Here is an 18,652-nt window from a genome sequence, read left to right on the forward strand (position 1 = left end):
TTGGGGTGCTACTGTATCCTGTCCTACAGTTGGAGGCTTGGGTCTCCTCCATGTCACATGGCGCCTTTTGCCAGCTTATGGCCATTCCTCGAAAAGCATGATGTGGCCTCAGTGATCCATTCTTTGATCACACTGAAGTTAGATTACTGTAATCCTCTCTACATGAGGCTGCCTTTGAAAATAATTTTGAAGCTTCAGTTGGTCCAAACTTTGATGACCAGGCTACTGTCAGGAGTTGGGTTCATGGGTGATTTCACCCCTGTGCGGGAAAAATTGCACTGGTTACCTATCTGTTTCTGGACCCAATTCAAAGTGCTGGTTCTTACTTTTAAGGCCCAAAATGTCTTGGGCAGGACTGCCCCATACTATCCAGCCCATCTGTTAAGATATTCTTCTTAAGACCTGCTCTCTGTGCCCCACTTTCAGAGGCAAGTGGCAATTAGACACGGCATTTTCTGTGGTGGCACCTTGCCTTTGGAATGCCCTCCCCCTTGAGGCGCACTTTTAGGTACCAGACTAAAATACATCCTTTCACCCAAGCTTTTAATTAATTTACCCAACTTTTTAATGGTCTGTTTCTATTTTATTAATAGATTTTTATGCTGTATATGCCCAATGCTTTTTTTTAGTATTGTGATTTTTAATTGTAAGCAACCTTAAGTAGGACTCTGAAGAGGTGGCATAGAAATATTCTAAATTAGTACAGAAGTAACCTCTGTTACATCATGGTGAATTTCAGATTTCTTATGTACACCTGAAATGCACACTGCTTTACACAATCAAACAACTGTGCAAGTTGTACTGTGGCCATTTGTGTTTGATGAATGCCAGATTAATGTTGCTGTAATACTGCTATAAGTCTTAAGGGTTCCCTAGCTTTCTGTCAAAGACAAGGTAGATACCTGGCAGTTTTCTTCATTATGAAAGACAACACAATAATAGAAAAGAGAGGAGATGCTAAGAACGACAGAGAAGTAAAAAGTCTCGGAAAATTCATGGGGGATTTTCATTTATTTATTTTTATTTAAAACTTTTTCATTGGCTTCCATCAGTCAACATGTGACAGAAGAAAAGATAACACTTTGGTTATTTATTATGAAACCATTTATATCCCACTTTTTCCTGTGGCTCAAAGTGGCCTACACACACTCAAACTGAAAATATACAGTGAAACCCCCAAACAAATCCTCTTTCCCCCTCCCTAAAATATACCTGCAGCCTATACCCTGTTAAAAGCCCTGGCAAATAAAAGAGCCTTGAAGTGCCTCCTAAGCATCGCTGGAGACTGCAGCCCCCCTCCCCCCCATTTCTTGAGAGAGCCCAGTCCATTCCATGACTGAAACAACCATGCAATGCAAGGAATCAGCAGGTGGCAGCCTGAAGAATGCAGCTGGCATAGGGGCAGATGGGCCAAAAAGGGCTTTAAAGCTTTACTTGCTTGGCTTCACTCTTTGCTTTGACTTGTTAACTTGAGACACCATGGGTTGTTTCTTCCTAGAGGTCCCCTTGCACTTTGAGAAAACTAGATCTGTATCTCTGCCTTTATATCTAAATCCTGTTCTACATGAACAAACCAAAAAAGCTTTTTTTCCTTTTTCTTCAAATAGCAGGACTCAAGAGAAGACATAGAAAAACCCAAATCACTACCCATTTGCTTCAAAATGCCTCCTGGATAGTTATTGCTGAACAGGGTTGTTTCCTTGTCTGCCTCTGGTCATTTATGCATGGTCGCTTTATTCCCTGTTTCAGCCAGGATCGATTTTTTTCAGTATGCACTCTACCTCATTCCTTGGAAGCTCAACGCTGTTTCAACTCAAAATGAACCCGGCTTTTCCCATTCCTCTTCTGGCCTGAATTAAACCGTTCATCCTGGCTCATTCCGGAGTCACAGAGCGTGCACACACTGTTGTCGGGTTGAGCTTCGCCCCACCCTTTTCCAAACCCCTTTTCAAGGCAGCATGCAGATAGCCAAACGGGAAGCACAGAAGATCGGCTTCTCTCACAGCCAATCACGAAGCAGTGTGCAAAGAGGCAGGGATTCAAGTGCTTCCTGCTACCTCGGAGCTCTTTCTGAGCAAAAGAAAGGCCTTTTTAAAATGAGGCTTGAATTCCCCCCCCCTTTTTTTCAGATTGCTCAGTTTTTTGTTCTTAAAATGCTTTTTTATGTGGCAGTTGGGTCTGGGGGGAAGGAAATCTTCTCTCAGGGTGAGTACTGCGAAGTCAGCCAATTACAGACCAGCATTTAAATGGGTGGAACTTGATTTGAACTTGGGAGACTGCTTTTCTGTATTCATGCCTCCATTAGCACAGAGTTTCATCCCTGATCATTCCAGCCAATGCATACAGTTTCCCCCAACCTGAGTTACTTTGATCCTGGCTGAAACAGGGAATAAAGGAGGTTAAAGCGACCATGCATAAATGATCTCTTTCAAAGACCATAGGTATCTTCATTTTGAGATACAGAAATACTGTATTTACCTCTCCAGGTTATATTCAGATTGCTTACTAGGTCTGGCTGCCTGTATATTTTTTGTGGGTTTCCAGAAAGAAGCTACAGCAAAATTGATCATGCCTACACATGTGTTTTAATCATAAGGTGATCACATTTGCTTTTTACAGCTCTCTGTAATGAAGTAAAAAAGTGGTACTAGGGACACAAAGCTGCTAATACTTTGCTCTTAAAAGCCTTCTATATTTTACTATTGAAAAAATTGTACCATTGTTTAGTTTGCCAGGACACTTAAAAGATAAAAGATTTGCCAGGACACTTAAAAGATGGGAGTGCTTTGATTGTGGGATCCTGCATGGTGGGGGCAGGGTTGGAGTCACTGGGGATGTTGGGGGGGGAGGTAGTTGTTAGTTTCCTGCATTGGACAGGGGGTTGGACTAGATGACCCTGGCGGTCCCTTCCAACTCTATGATTCTATAACCTAAGCCAATGTGTTGATTCCTATAATGCAATTGAGATACCGATGAAAACTTGCTTAAAATTGGTGTATAGGCAACTGTTTAAAAGACTTTTTTGAAACATGTTCAGAAGGCAATATAACTGTCACAGATCTGTAATTCTCTCACTTTCAAAAACAATACTGTTCGTGGATGTCATTCAAAGTTTATAAATTATCTTCAGGCATATTGCATAAAGCTGTAGAAACAACTTTGACCAACACATTTACACAAAAATATATACAGTAGAGATCTAGTCCTTGGGTTCTTGTTGCTTCCTATCATTTTTTTACCTTAAAGTTTTTCAGAATTACACAAGTGGACAAAGGGACAGCCATCCTCTATCTCTTTTAATATTTTTTTCATCCAGTGGGAGCTAGTCTATGATATATGCTGAGAAGAGGTATATAGACACTGGAAGTCCCTGGATTGGTGAAAACTTATTTGGTGTATGTTACGATAGTGGTTCAAATTTGAATTTCATTAACCTTCAAAATAGCTGCAGTGAGGGAAAATGCTTTTTTCCCTCTCTAAAGTAGTGACGGCAGAACTTTCTGAAATAATTTTGAATAAACAAAATATATGAAGATAAAACAAAGGTCTAGAAGAACAAATAATCCTTTGGCTGTTTAAAAGCTAAGGAATTTATTGCCGTGTGTTTGTAGATAAAAGCCTGCTTCAACTGATGATTTAGTTAAGGTCATGTAGTAATCTATGAAGTAACAGTATAAAACTAACAATTCTTGGTGAGTGCAACAGCAAGTTAGTGGCTATAAGCCACAAGGTCTTGGGATGCAAATTCTGGTTTGCGTTTCCCAATTCTTAAACTTGCTAGTGAAATTAGAATAATTCTTGATAATTTGATCATACTTTCAACTGCCAAGATACTATAATGCTTGCATTCTCTTTCTTTTGTGTTTAGGACCTCAGTTTGATGATAATTGGGCTTTGGTTGTATTAATTTTTTTTTCCTTTTGTTGCAGGACCACCAGCTGTTGGTGATGTGTTTCTTGAAGTGCTCAGAGCATTTTATTCTTACTGCAAGGATACACTGGGTTCTGATCTTAAGCTTAGCTACAGTCAAAGTAGCAATGTCCTTTCCAGGTATCTTAGTCTTTCTAATTCAAACTGATGGACCACTCAAACTCATTAATTCTACTAAGTTAATAAAGTACTACTTAAGATCATTTATCTTGCTAAGTAAATAAAGAACAAAGGGGTTGGGATTCAAACAGAGCTGTTGCTGGAACTTCCATGAATAGAGTTTCTAGCATCTCTTTTTTGTCCTCAAACCGGGTATGTAAGCCCAATTCAGGTCAGGACCATAGTGTAAGAGAAGGGTTTGTTTGTTTTTTGCCTTCGCCCACCACATGCCCTTTTCCTTGATCTGAATTGACTCCAGAAGGCTGTTGTTTGCGCCATTGGAGTAACATAAAGAGCACAGGGGGAAATGCTTAAACCCTTTCTTCCCCTGATACTGTAGTCCTAATCTGAATTAGACCTGACTTTTCGAGAATAAGGAATGTTAGGAGTTCTGTTAATTAATCTTCATGTGTTACTTCTGTTTGAGACCTTTTTTCCCCATGAGTTTTTCAGCTATCCACAAGTATTGTGTCATCTAACGTCTCTCTGCCTTTAGAACTGCATTTTCATGTTTCTTTGAAATGAAACCATTGAAATCAAGTAGTTTGATTTAGAGCAGGGGGTCTCCAACCTTTTTGAGCCTCTGGGCATATTTGGAATTCTGACAAGGCATAGTGGGTGCAGCAGCAAAATGGCAGCTGTAGGAGGTGAAGCCAGCCATAAAATGATTTCCACAGCTTAACTTCAGTAGTGCAGTGAGGATCATTGTGCTCAGGTAGCAGCTGCTGTCAAAACAATATTTTTTAAAAAACCTGTACAGCCAATCAGAAACATTTATGGACAAAAGTCCTGTATGACCACGCCCACTTCCTAAAAACACTTGGCAGGCAACAGAAAAGGAGTTGGCGGGCACCATGGTCCCCACGGGCACCACATTGGGGACCGCTGATTTAGAGCTTAGAACATGTGATGGGTGAGGTCCCCGCTGGACTCAAATTGATTTCAGAATCCATGGAACCATAACTTCATGGTCTCTTAACTCAAGTTAGTGAATTCATGCTTAATTTGGCTTGGTCCTAAATTAAATTCACTTTAAGCTCAGCCTAATTCTGTTGTAGGAACTCACTGTAGGGCCTCTATTACACTTTGGAAATACCCTAGTGAAAAGAATCCATGAAAAGTACAGTTCCCTCCTCCATTTTATCCTCACAGCAACCCTGTACCTTAACCAGTCAGTAGAGCCCATAGGAATCTGTGGAAACTAGAACTCTTGCTGATCTTTGCAATATGCAGCAAAACCCAGGAGCCCACGTATCAACGTGACATATAATTCTTGTGGCCCTGTTAGAGTTTCAGAATCTATAGGACCATAACTTCCACGGTATCATGAACCTGTGACCCGGCTATTACAGCACCAAAAGTCTAGTGGGGTACCTAAATTGAGGCCTCCCCTCCACGTTCACCTTGTAAGTATGAATGTGAAAGAAGGCACCTGTCAGGGAGGGCTAGTCCTGGGATGACTTGTGGAGAGAGTTTGGCTTGGTTTATAATGGCTGAGTTGTTTCTGAATCTCTCATTCTCTTATCTCCCCCCCCCCCCAATTCTTAACTTTATAACTCTCACTACTTAGTACTGATTAATTCTCAGATGGTTCAAAGGTGAAAGATTTAAGAGGTTTTGCTCTTCCGATCTCTAAAGTTGAGCTTAAACTCTTTGAAATATTTATGATACTGTTATTCTTTGCATCCTCTAACAGTTCAGAATTTTGAAAATTATTGCTTGGCTGTTTATAATCCTTTTATCGACTGTGTTCCTATCCTAGCGCAATCAAAGAAAACAAGAATGCGTCTGAGATTGTTAAAACAGTCAACTTGTTGATCACATCCTTAAGCACTGATTTTCTCTGGGATTATATGACCAGATGTTTTGAAGACTGCTTCAGGTAGTTGTGCATTTTATATTGTTGCTTGATAGCGATGGAGCTGAACTAGGGAAGCCAGAAACCTATTCCACTAAGAGAGCAAAATTAAAGTATTGTTTTGCTTATTTTTAAAACCATGGAGAGTTTCCTTGTGGAACACATGATCATTCTATGATACCTTTGGTACTATTTTTTAGCCTACACAATTTGAATGATCTTTTTTAAGCCTTTCACATTTGTTGATTTGTCTTGTTTGTCTAATCAAAAGTTAACTCTGAGATAGGTAGTCTTAATAGTGGTATGGAGGCCAAGAGAAGTTGACTTGCTCAAACTGTTGTTACTAGAAATGCTCAGAATTCATGCGCAAACTTTTCAAAAATGCACTCCCAAGATTTCAGTGTCAAAGGGTCTTTGTGCTTGAAATGAACATAAACTTGGGCAATACCTCAGAAAAGGGCTTGGAGTGGCAGACAGTGAGGGAGACAATACTTAATCTTTATTGTGCAGAAGGAAAAGTAGGACAGTGCAGGTAGCTTGAAAGAGCAATATAAAATAAGAAATGTTGTGGATTTGTTGCAAATAACTAGATGACATATATACGTCACACAAGCATTTGGGAATAAGCCACAACAAGCAAATCAGATGATTCCTAGTGGAAGCTGTCCCAGTTATGCTAGATATTCCTCCTTCAGTCTGATGTAGAAAGTCAGAACTAACCCTTGGTGGTGCTATGACTATACAGTATCCACACAGAGGGGTGGAGTAGGAGAGCACTGGATGCAGGTCCTTTCTGAGCAGTGCTTCAGTGAAGGGATGGGACTTGGGAATAAGAAAGAGTGAGAGGCTTGAAGAAGCAGAGCAGAAAGTTTCATACGCTGCCTGGTCCGGTACGTCTGTTTATCTCAGATTCTCAGTTACATGGTCCAATCTGAAATGTAAGGTCTCCCCAGGGTATATGCAGCTTGTTATTTACAGCCATAAGGGCTGAAGAATTTTAATGAAACTGGACAAAAAATGTGTTTCCAGGCAGCCTTGTCTGCATTACTAAATATTACAAGTGATTTTTGTGGGAGGGGGAGTGTGCTGAATTTTTTAACAAGGTTGATATTTTATTTTACAAAATGCAGAAGTGTTTTAATTTTTCCCACCAGAATCAAAATATAACTAAAGACATATTTGCCCCATTCCAGGTATCCTGGAATATATTGAATATTCATATTTAATATTTATTAAATGAAGTGCCTCTAAAAGATTATTTCCAGTTTTGATGTCTCAGACTAGACTCGTCTTTAAAAAAAACACTAATTTGAGCATTCTTGTAATCCATGTTAGTTCTTTGGCTGGTTGCTTACGGTCATCTTTATATATAACTTATACTATTTCTTCACTGCCATTTCTACTAGAAGTATCTTATAGTCCAGTATTGATTAAATTATTATCTTGCTTGATTTCTCTTTTGAATTGCAGAAATAAGTCTGTACCAATGCACCTTCTGGCTAAGAACAGCGGTACTTCTGCAACTGTTACAGAGCTCTGCACACTACTAGTGTTTCTCCTAGATGTGATACCATTGGTAAATCTAAATATTGTATATGTAATCAGTATTGCAATAACTGCATCTAGAACTATTATTGATTTTATATAATTTATACAAGTCTGCTGTTTTATGCATAGCTTTGTCATGTGTTTCCAAGTTTTCTTTTCTCATCTTGGAAGAGATGAAGGGTCTCTAGATTCTAGGAAACCTATATTTAGAATATATAGGAATCAGTTTCTAAATGTACCACATTTAAATATTACTTGAAATCCCTTGTTTTTTTTGTAGGAACTTTATTCAGAAGTGCAGACTCTCTATCTGCCACAGATGCTCAACTACATGGTGCAGTCTCTCCTTGAAAACATGGAAACTCTAAATTTGCCAGAACTCACTCATGCCTTAAGAACATGCTTCAAGGTGCTTAGCAAAGTGCAGATGCCTCCTGCTTACCTAGGTACTGAAACAGGCAGCTCAGACACGGTGGGTATTAATATATGTGCTTATATCTAATATACTTTGCATTAAGTGCCGTCAAGTCGCTTCTGATTCATGGTGACCCTATGAATCAGTGTCCTCCAAAATGTCCTATCTTTGACAGCCTTGCTCAGGTCTTGCAAATAGAAGGCTGTGGCTTCCTTTATTGAGTCAATCCATCTCTTGTTGGGTCTTCCTCTTTTCCTGCTGCCCTCAACTTTTCCTATCATGGTTGTCTTTTCCAGTGACTCCTGTCTCCTCATAATGTGACTAAAGTACGATAGCCTCAGTTTAGTCATTTTAGCTTCTAGGGACAGTTCAAGCTTGGTTTGATGTAGAACCCACTTTTTTTTGTCTTTTTTGGCAGTCCACAAGATCAGTAACACTCTCCTCCAACACCATATTTCTGAGGAATATACTTTCTTCCTGTCAGCTTTCTTCATTGTCCAACTTTCACACCCATACATACTAATAAGGAATACTATGGCATGAATTAACTTGATTTTGGTTGCCAGTGTCACATTCTTATGCTTAAGAATCACATGATACACTTTGAAAATAGGTTAATCTAAATTCTGTTGACTGCAGAAATATTGTTTTTGTGATATAGGGGGACTTTTTCAATGAACTTCAGATCTGTGTTCTAAAAAGTATGTAACAGGTTACGAGCAGCAGGGGTATTCCAGCATAGCACTGTTTCAGAGGGTAGCCATTTTGGTCTACAGTAGAACAGCTAGATTCGAGTCCTGTAGCACCTTAGAGACGAACAAGATTTTTGGGGTATGAGCTCTTTTTAAAAAAAATTATGAATAACTTAAAAAAACGCAGTACACAATAAAATACACTGTTATCCATCTAAGGTGTGTTTGGGTTTGGATAAACAGATCTAAACTATGCATACATCATTGAATTCTTCTTCTATGCTATGCCAAAAAGAATTAATGTGTAAAGAGGTTCCTATGCATTCATTATGTAACACAGCGCTGATAAAACCTCTCCAAAATCTTTTAACATAAAATAACAACATTTAACTCTAATTCTGAAATTTAATGGGGCCTTGATATAAAATAGTAAATTTGGGAAGTTACTAACATGCAAATAACTAGATGGAATACAAAAATCTTGCCAACATGTATGAAATTAGCAACAAACTAAATCAGAAGATTCCTGATGGGACCTCTCCCAGTTCTGCTAGATATCTTTCTCTTGGGCTGAACCAGAAAGTCAGAACATACCATCAGTGTTGTTTTAAACATACAATGTCCCTTGGATAAGCAGAGCAGAAGGTTTCATACATTGCCTGGTCCTGAAGTCTTAGTGTTGATTGGATAAGTTCCCCAGTAGTGAGGGTGAAGAGGAGGGAGTCTCTGTCCCCAAATGAACGATGGCCCCATTCCAATGCCTCTGAAGCTGCCTGTCAGTTTTTGAAAGGGGTATGACTCCATCAGGTATCTCATGACGGAAGCTTTGACTCTCAGAAGCTCATACCCCAAAAATCATGTTGGTTTCTAAGGTGCTACAGGACTTGAATCTACCAGCATAGTACTGATATTTGTACTGTTCCAGTACTTGTGATGGAAGGTGTAATGCAGCATGAATAGCATTCTGACCCTAAGGTAAATCATATTAAAATGAATGTGACTTTCTTCTAGTAAATGTGCCTAGGATTGTGCTGTAATAGATTATGGCTGTTACTTCACTTGTATTCCCAGCGATGTATTAAGAGTTTGAAAACATTATAAAAAATACGGTTCGCACTTTGTTTGGCCCCTTTAGCTGTGAAGACGTCTTCCAACCATTTATAAGCCGTGGCATCCAAAAACCCTTTTAAAACGATGTTTTTTACAACATTTTCAAACTTTTAATACATCGCTGGGAATACAAAGTGCGGTAACTCCCAACATCGCAATACAAGTTCAAATATAATCTTGAACGCTATTTATTGATACTGTGCTGTGTTGGTGTAACATTGTACAGAAATTCCTTCCCTTTCCCATCTCTAGACCAAGGAGCTCCAAACATTCTTTTCCTCCTCTTTCATTTCATTATTCATAAGAGCCCTATGAAATAGGCTAGGTTAAAAGCGAATGAGAGATTGAAGTGGTGGCTTCAATTATGAATACACATTAGTTTGAGTTCCACTCTATAAACTGTAAACACAGGATTTTCTTAGTCTTATCACTTAATTTGAATGCTTATATGAAGTAAATAAATCCATGCTTAGGGTTAAACGTACTGGCCTTTCTAATTTCAGAGCCCTGTAAAGGAAGAGAACAATGAACTGACTTCAGAAACCAGAGTCCTCCAGAATGAAGAGGATGTTCCTTTTCCTCCACTCAAGTCTGAAGACAGTGGCATAGGTCTTAGTGCTTCATCCCCAGAGTTGTCACAGCACTTGAGAATGCCAAGGGTAACTCCTGAGAGAGATGATGTCTGGAAAAAGGGTGGGAGCATGCAGAAGACCTTGTACTGTGTCCAGGAGTTAGTTGCAAAGTTTGCTAGTAAATATGTATTTGGGGTTCATTTGCAAGATTCCAGTAATGGCAGTGTTTCTACAGAGCACACAAATGGGCAGGAGAAAAAAGAAAACCATTATCAATTAACTAAAAATTCTGACAAGAAAAGGAGCTCATGGGACTCAAAGCAAATCACTGTGCCTCAGTTTAAGCAGATGTTATCGGGGTTTTTCACCGTTCGAGGATCCCCATTTAAACAGAAAGTACTGACATCTCAGTCTCCTTCAGACGACCTTGATAGTCAGAGGAGAAAAGAGGAGGAAGAGTGGGACATTGACCAAGTCATGCTGGACTTGGGAGACACAAGAGAGGACTGCAGAGAGGCCTTTGCGGCTGCATGCTACCTCTTACTGGATTGCACTACGTTCCCTGTCTACCTTTCTGAGGAAGAAACCGAACAGCTCTATTTGTCTCTTTTTCAAGTGCCTGGTAAGAGGAACTTCTGCTTAATGAATTTTCGGGAATCTCCACTCACAGAAAAATGTGTTACAAATCTGCTACGTTGCAAGCAAGGGGTTTTCATGGAAATTGCATACAGATGTGTAATATGTTAGGCTATAAATTAATAAATGTGGTAACAGGGTGTATCGGTCAGATTAAAGACACAAAGCTCCTACCAAAGATTGCTCAGCATGCAGGGATGGATTGTCCCAGAAAGGGCTAGTACTCTTACATGTATATGCCAAGTGGAAAATGATAAGGTTAGGTGTGATCTTTCAAATTTGCAGTGCCCTTGTGCAGTTGTACAATATCTCTTTCCATATGGAGGATGGCAAATAGGTTGATAGTACATATCTCAGTGTACTAGCTCACAATTAGTGTTTATACACATTAAATAGCAATATTTAACATGTGGTCATCTTTACTGGCTTATGTAATGATCATTGAAAAAATATTAGTAAATGCAACATCCTGCACAAGCTATGAGTGAATTATTTGTTTGTTTTTCCTCAGGAGGTTGTGAATCCAGTTCCCCCCTGTGGCTCAAATCCCTAATGACAATATGCTGCTGTGTAAATGACTGCTATATTCAGAATGTGTCCATCTCTGTGCTGTTAGATGTAATCAACCATTCTCAGTCATTAGCACTTGTGATTGAAGACAGAATAAAGCGTTATAAAATACCTGGGAACAACCCTTTCTTTGGAAGACTGCAGATGGTCACAGTTCCTCCTATTGCTCCTGGAGTTCTAAAGTTGATTTCAGAAAAAACTGATTTCTATCAGGTGTTGTTGCACTTAATCTTTCCATTTTAAAATTGTTGCAAGTCACAATAATGGGTATTCTGTAGGTGTATATTGTCTAGAGGACACTTGTCCTATATACCACCATTTTTGCCTTTCTGTAGATAATATATAGCCCTGTCCCATACATGTTGACTCAGAAGTCTGACTTAGCTCAACTGAGGCTCCTTCCAAGTAAGTGTGCCTAGGATAGCAGTCTGTGTAATGTGGGAAAATATTCAGCTGGAGAGCAGAGCATAATGTGAAAGCACATTACACAGCAATCTTGCTGAAGTTAAGCAAGTTGTCCTGTATGAAATCTTTCAGATTATTCTGCGTTAGGATTGGAGGATTCTATGTCATGTAAATAAGAAATACTACATTTAAAAATGGAAGTAACATTACTTTGTGTTTTATCTAATACTTTACTCTGGTCAAGCCTGCATTGTTTGCTTGCATGAATAACCATTATGCTGTGTGATTGTGTATAGTATAGGAAAACATGAACTGCAGAACCTTCAGATATTTATTGTGTGTTAAAACACCACAGATAGCTCATTTGATTTCTGATTTTATTCCAGAGAGTTGCTCAGGTGCTTTGGAATCAACTAAACAAAGAGATGAGGGAACATCACAATACTTGTGTAGAACTTTTCTTCCGCTTGCATTGTCTGGCTCCATCTGCTAATATTTGTGAAGACATTATCTGCCATGCATTACTGGATCATGATAAAGTAAGGCTTGTTGATGGGAACCTTATTAAACATCGTACAATCTAATGTAGTTTTCCAGCTTTCAGGCCTCAGAACCACCACCTTTCGTCTCTGATTTGAAAACCAGTTGAGGATCTGTCACTCCTTCCCCTAATTAGAGGGTCAACTTAACAAATAAACAGACATACCAAGTATTAAATGCTCTTTGATACTTTTAAATATTGTAAGATTAAAACTCAAATTGCTTGTTTCCCAGAAGTCATAATTTGCAAGATGATACTGCTTTTAAACCTCTAGTCTGTCTTGATATATCCTCTGATTCCTGTCCTTCATCACCATTATTTTCGTAAAAACAGAATAGCAGTTTGATACAGTACTGAGTGTGTGATATTTCTCTGTAAGATGCATGGTTCCCTAAGCATGCTCAATCACAACACAGTAGAGCCCAAACTTTGCACATATAGAACACCACCTCCAGTTTCTAGTTTGAAATATAAAACATATGTTGAGTCGCAAAGCTGTAAAACATTTCTATTTGAAACCCTGGACTGTTGCTACTAGTCATAGTAGATGCTATAAGGCTGAATGGGCCATTGGCATGATGCAATAAGAAGTCCCTTTATAGCCAGTTTGCTAGGGGAGGCATAAATTGTTCCCAATCTCCTGTACTGGCTCTTGTGTCTAGTAGCTGCGTACTGACTCAGTTTAGTGTGGCCAAATCTGTGGATATTTAAATCCGAAGTTTGGAACCATGTACAGACAAGACAGATCTTTCTGCAAAGCTGTAAAGCATCCTGATTTGCAGACAAATCTGGAAAAAAAACACTGAGGAGCTAACCCCCCCCCAAAAAAAATAATAGAATCAGCACCTATAGCTTTAAGATGTGAATACCCTCAGTGGCCGTTGCTAGGCCACAGTATTGCCAGTCTTCAGGCATTAGTTTCTGTCAAGTAAAAGGCAGGGGGAGGGAGCAGGGCCATTTGCAGGGCTGTTCAAGTTTTTGAGCAACCTGAATACCCCAGTTTAGCCTGAGCTTATTGAAACTTGGGATCTAAACAGTGTTGGCCACAGTCAGTACTTGGATGGGAGACTACCAAGGAAGACTGGGGTTGCTATGCAGAGGAAGGCAATGGCAAATCCCCTCTGCTTGTCTCTTACCTGGAGTGCCCCATGGATGGGGGTCACTGTGAATTGCTTGTAACTTGATGGCATGTTCTTCTTTAACCTTTGATGGAAGAATCATCAGGGCCAAGCCCAGCAGCAATTGGGGAGAGGCAACTTTCTACAATGCGGACTTGCATAACTCATAACTTTTCAGCAGCAGCAGCACCCCCCACCCCCCAGCCAGTGTGGTATAGTAGTTAGAGTTTCAGACTCGGATCTGGAAGACCCAGGTTAGAATCACCATTGTGCTGTGGAAGATCAGTGGGTGACCCAGGGCCAGTTACACATTCTCATACTAAGCTACTTCACAGGGTTTGTGTGAGGACAAAATGGAGGAGAGGGGAATGATTTAAGCTACTTTGTGTCCCTTTTTAGAGAAAGGTGGGTTATAAATGAAACAATATAGTTGAAAATGGAGGGCAGATAAGAGGTAGGTTGGTTGGTTGGCAGATGGGAGGTTGGGCAGGAAGGCGAGAAGGAAGCAGGGATGGGTGAGGATACGGGGATTTCAGAGTTAAGGAAAAGAGGAAATTGTGTGCCCAGTGACTAGTACTGCACAACTGGGCAATAGTTTTCCCAAGTAGAGGCTGCTGGGGAAGAGAAGGAGGAAAAGCCGAAAATGGGGGATGGGCAGGTAAATGTAGGTTGGATGATGTATTGGAAAGAGTGAACAAAGCAGGAAAAGGGGACAGGCTAGGGGGGCTTTCCTATATGGGAAATAGTGGGGGAGGGGGAAATGAGATTCCTTCCCCAACTCCTTGTGGATCCCCTACTAGTAAAATTCTATTTTGCATTGCAAGACAGATTCTATACTGCCAATAAATTGTGTTGGTTGCATTGATATTTCAGATATTTGTGTGAATAGCTAAATGCATACAAGTAACGCACAAACATTCTTGCTCTAATTGTTTTGGGTTTCTTTTCTGCTTAAGGGAACAAGGCTGGAGGCACTGTTTCGATTTTCTATCATGTGGCATTTGACTAGAGAGATCCAGAGCAGCCGAGTCACTTCTCACTATCGATCTTTTGATAGGTATTGCTATGTTTAATTTTCCTCTTGGTGAAACTGTACATTTGCATCTACTTTTGTTAATTGAGCTGAAAATGGCTGAAATTTCACATGCTCCCAAAAAATACTAAAATCAGTGTCAGTTTGTTTTCAGTTGATTAATACAGGCTTAGCCAGAGCCTTTTTACCCTCTGATGTGAGGGGTCATCTCCATGAGCAAAGGTACACAGAAGTAAACATACCCACAGTATGTTTGTGCTCCTTCGCCATCTTGGAAGCACCATTCTCTACTGTTAGTTTCTAATTCCAGCTTTGATGGTTTGTGTTAATATTACTGTGATTTCTACAGGTCCCTCTTTGTTGTGTTGGACAGCCTTAATTGTTCAGATGGGGCAATTGGTGCTGCAGCACAGGGTTGGTTGGTAAGAGCACTCTCACTGAACGACGTTGCACGAATTCTTGAACCAGTTTTACTGCTGCTGCTTCATCCCAAGACGCAGCGTACCTCCATTCACTGCATCAAACAGAAAAACTCTGCAGGTGAGATTGCACCCCTTGAATAGAGTTGTTCTACTTTGTTTTCAAAAAGGGATTAAAATGTAACCCATTAGCTGTTCAGGTTTAATGCCTCTTAGTTTCACTACTTTAATCATGATGGTGATTTAATGTACCAATTTTGTAATGTAGTAGCAGTGGTACGGCAGCAGCAAACTTCATTTAGAGCAGCCACCTGCTGAAAAAACATGATTCAGTTGAAAAGAAAGAAGTTAGGTGAGTCAAATAGTGGAGTTAATCTTGGGCAGGAAGGTGATGGTCTCTGGATGCGCTCTCCCATTAATTAATTGATTTTAGTTGTATGGCCTGTGATATTGTCTTAACCTGGTTAGGTGTCTTGGGTCCCGTGTAGAAAAAGGTAGAATAAAAATGTGTTAAATACATTCAAATAAATAAACTTAATGTGTGATTAATTTTTTTAAACGTATGCCTTTTCAGAAGACATGCATCGCTGGTTTAGCAAGAAAAAGCCTTATTTCCATGAGTCATTGGGACCCTCTGAGCTATTTGAAAGCAGTTCTGAAGAAAATTTAATGTTGAGGCGCTTTACAGCTGTAGACAGGGAAGCAATTTGGGCTGAAGTTGAAAAAGACCCAGACAAATGTCCACAAAAATATGAATTGTCTATAAATGATCCTTCTCAGCGTGCAGAATCTCCACAAGTGATGGGTGAAGAGGATAATAGTGAACATACAGAGTCTGCTGATCCCAGCTCAGGGCCTACTGACAGTGATAATACATCATCCTTTTCTCCTTCTCTGGATCAGCAAGACAGAAGCAATGAGGAGAACTTCAGTGCTTCCACTGAGGGCAAAGAAGACATGAAAAATGTTGCCTCTTCTAATATTTACCCTCCTGACAGTTCCAAATCCAGTACTGTGCTAAACCTTGTACGAGCAGATTCTGAGAGAACTCAAGCATCAGAATCTCTCTCAAGCGATGAGGAGGTGGATTTGGAACTTCAAGCACTTAGCACATCTAGATTGTTAAAACAGCAGAAGGAAAAACGTGAGACAATTGCAGCTCTGTTCAAGCATATTCTCTTGTACTTGCAGCCGTATGATTCCAAGAGGGTGTTATATGCTTTTTCTGTTCTTGAAGCGGTGCTAAAAACAAACCCTAGAGAGTTTATTGAAGCTGTAGCCACCACTAGCATGGATACTAGCTCCACAGCCCATCTAAATCTCATCTACAATCTTCTAGCCCGCCACCAGGAAGCTCTTGTGGGACAGAGTTTCTATGGGAAGCTTCAAACGCAGTCACCAACTATGTGTCCCCATTCGTTATTGATAGAACTTCTGACTTATCTCTGTCTGAGTTTTTTGCGCTCTTATTATCCTTGTTACTTGAAGGTGACCCACAAAGATGTGCTTGGCAATAGGGATGTCCAAGTCAAAAGTGTTGAAGTCTTGATCAGGATAATGACACAGCTGGTTTCAATGGCCAGATCGGCAGAGGGCAAGAACATGGAATTTATACGCATCCTGCTCAACAGATGCAAAATTCAAGAGTTTGTCCTTCTTTCTCTGTCAGCTTCCATGTATGTAAGTCAGAAGCGGTATGAATGCATGACAGTTGATGAAACAAATGAAGACGTCCTCCTTGAGGAGAGTCTCATCAATTTTGGACATGATCAGATCTGGAGTGAGCATCCTTTACAGATTGAACTACTGAAACTTTTGCAAGTATTAATAGTTCTGGAGCATCATCTTGGACAGACTCAGGAGGAAGTAGAGAACCAGCCAGGCTTATCTAAGGAATGGCAAAGGGCACTTAACTTTCAGGAAGCAATTGGTGCTATCCAATATGTGCACCCACACCCTATAACATCTCAAGGATTGTTTGTGTCTGCTGTAGTTCGAGGTTTGCAACCAGATTTTGGTTATGGGATGCATCCTGCTTGGGTTGGCTTAGTTGCACATTCCTTGCCATACTTTGGGAAATCTTTGGGATGGACAGTGGCACCATTTATTGTACAGATATGCAAGAACCTGGATGAACTTGTCAAACAATATGAACATGAAACCCTGACGTTTTCTGCAAAGGTGTCTGTAAGGTATGGAGAATTTGTAAGAACTTCTTTTTATGTGTTGCTGATTAGTTGCCGTTCAACATGTCATTTATTTACATTTTTTTCAGAAAACTATTGCTTAGACTCTAAGCCTTAGAGCAAGGGTCTCCAACCTTTTTGAGTCTGTGGGCACAATTGTAATTCTGACATGGCATGGTAGGTACAGCAACAAAATGCCTGCTACAGAATGGCTGCTGCAAGAAGTGGAGCCAATCACAAAATGATTGCCACAGCTTAACTTCAGTAACACAGTGCAGATCCTGTGCTATGGTGGCAGCTACTGTCAAAGCAACAGTTTAAGAAATCTGCACAGCCAATCAGAACCCTTGCTGAGCAAAAGCCCTACCTATCCCTACCCACTTCCTAAAAACACTTGGTGGGTGTCAGAAAAAGTTTCAGTGGGTGCCATGGTGCCCGCAGGCACCACATTGTGGACACCTGGCGTAGAGTATTCTAAAATGACTGCTATTTGTAGGAAACCAGTATGATAGATACTGGATTTGTTGACTGAACCATGAAAAATCAGCATATACAGCTATAGTTAACTTTAAAAGAATAAAAGCACTCTGGTCATTCAAATTACCATTTTTATTTTAACTGTATTAAGCAGCACTTATCTTCTGGCAAGCAAAGAAACAGCAAACTGAGACAGCACCCTGATACACTCATGCCAGTCAAGGTGCTTGCCACTGCCATTTAAAACAGGGATTGGCAGCAGGCAATTTGATGGGACCAGAGAAGGGGACAAGAGTGTGCAAAAAATAGATTGGTCAAACAGAGTTGAGATATAAAACACCTTAGAGATAATTTTTTTACAAGATTGAAATAATTAATCAATTTTTAATTTTCCCCCCCTAAAGCATGAATTCTAAGAGAGAGAACATTACACCAGATTATCCTCTAACTCTTTTGGAAGGTCTAATTACTATTGGGCACTTTTGTCTTTTGGATCATCCAAACCAAACCAAAAAGGTAACCGTAATTTTTTTCTAAATGTCTGTATTTGCCGCAAAGTGTATAGTAGATATTTTGGTGGTTTACCCTACAAATTAGCAAAGTATATTCAATCAGAAAGTAACAGTACATGTACATTCTGGGCTTTTACTGGATTGGCACCATGTGGTTCTCATCGGAAAAAAATGGGTAGGAGAATCTTTCTTTTGGAAGGGATTAGTTCACTAGCTACAGACATATTGTGAGAAAGTGTTCTGCCATTCTCCCCTGAGGCAAGGGCATCCTGAGAATTGGGTTGTTTTCCCTCTCCATCGGGTAGGCAGGACCAAAGACCTTGACTTCCTGTCTCTATTGGCGGGAAAACAGCCTGCAGGAAGCCAGTCTTTGTCCTGCCTCCACGGGTAGAGCAGCAGCATCCGCACAGCTCTGTGCTTTTCTCAGAGTTAGGAGTAGTTAGGAGAGTTTCTGTCGTCTTTCTTACCTTG

At 40.1% G+C, this 18,652-nt stretch overlaps 1 protein-coding gene across 1 annotated transcript in view; it reads left to right on the forward strand.

Annotated features, from left to right (window-relative positions):
* The window catches only part of DOP1B (DOP1 leucine zipper like protein B), an 84,874-nt gene that overhangs the window by 22,640 nt on the left and 43,582 nt on the right, over positions 1-18,652 (forward strand). The window contains exons 9-19 of the mRNA XM_056858752.1: positions 3,930-4,050; positions 5,852-5,971; positions 7,418-7,523; positions 7,776-7,967; positions 10,216-10,906; positions 11,432-11,703; positions 12,282-12,434; positions 14,511-14,611; positions 14,937-15,127; positions 15,581-17,198; positions 18,074-18,185. Of these exons, the coding sequence (XP_056714730.1) occupies positions 3,930-4,050; positions 5,852-5,971; positions 7,418-7,523; positions 7,776-7,967; positions 10,216-10,906; positions 11,432-11,703; positions 12,282-12,434; positions 14,511-14,611; positions 14,937-15,127; positions 15,581-17,198; positions 18,074-18,185 (3,677 nt within the window). The remainder of the gene's footprint in view (positions 1-3,929; positions 4,051-5,851; positions 5,972-7,417; positions 7,524-7,775; positions 7,968-10,215; positions 10,907-11,431; positions 11,704-12,281; positions 12,435-14,510; positions 14,612-14,936; positions 15,128-15,580; positions 17,199-18,073; positions 18,186-18,652) is intronic.

Source organism: Euleptes europaea, chromosome 12 (genome assembly GCF_029931775.1).
Source record: "Euleptes europaea isolate rEulEur1 chromosome 12, rEulEur1.hap1, whole genome shotgun sequence".
Taxonomy (NCBI): domain Eukaryota; kingdom Metazoa; phylum Chordata; class Lepidosauria; order Squamata; family Sphaerodactylidae; genus Euleptes; species Euleptes europaea.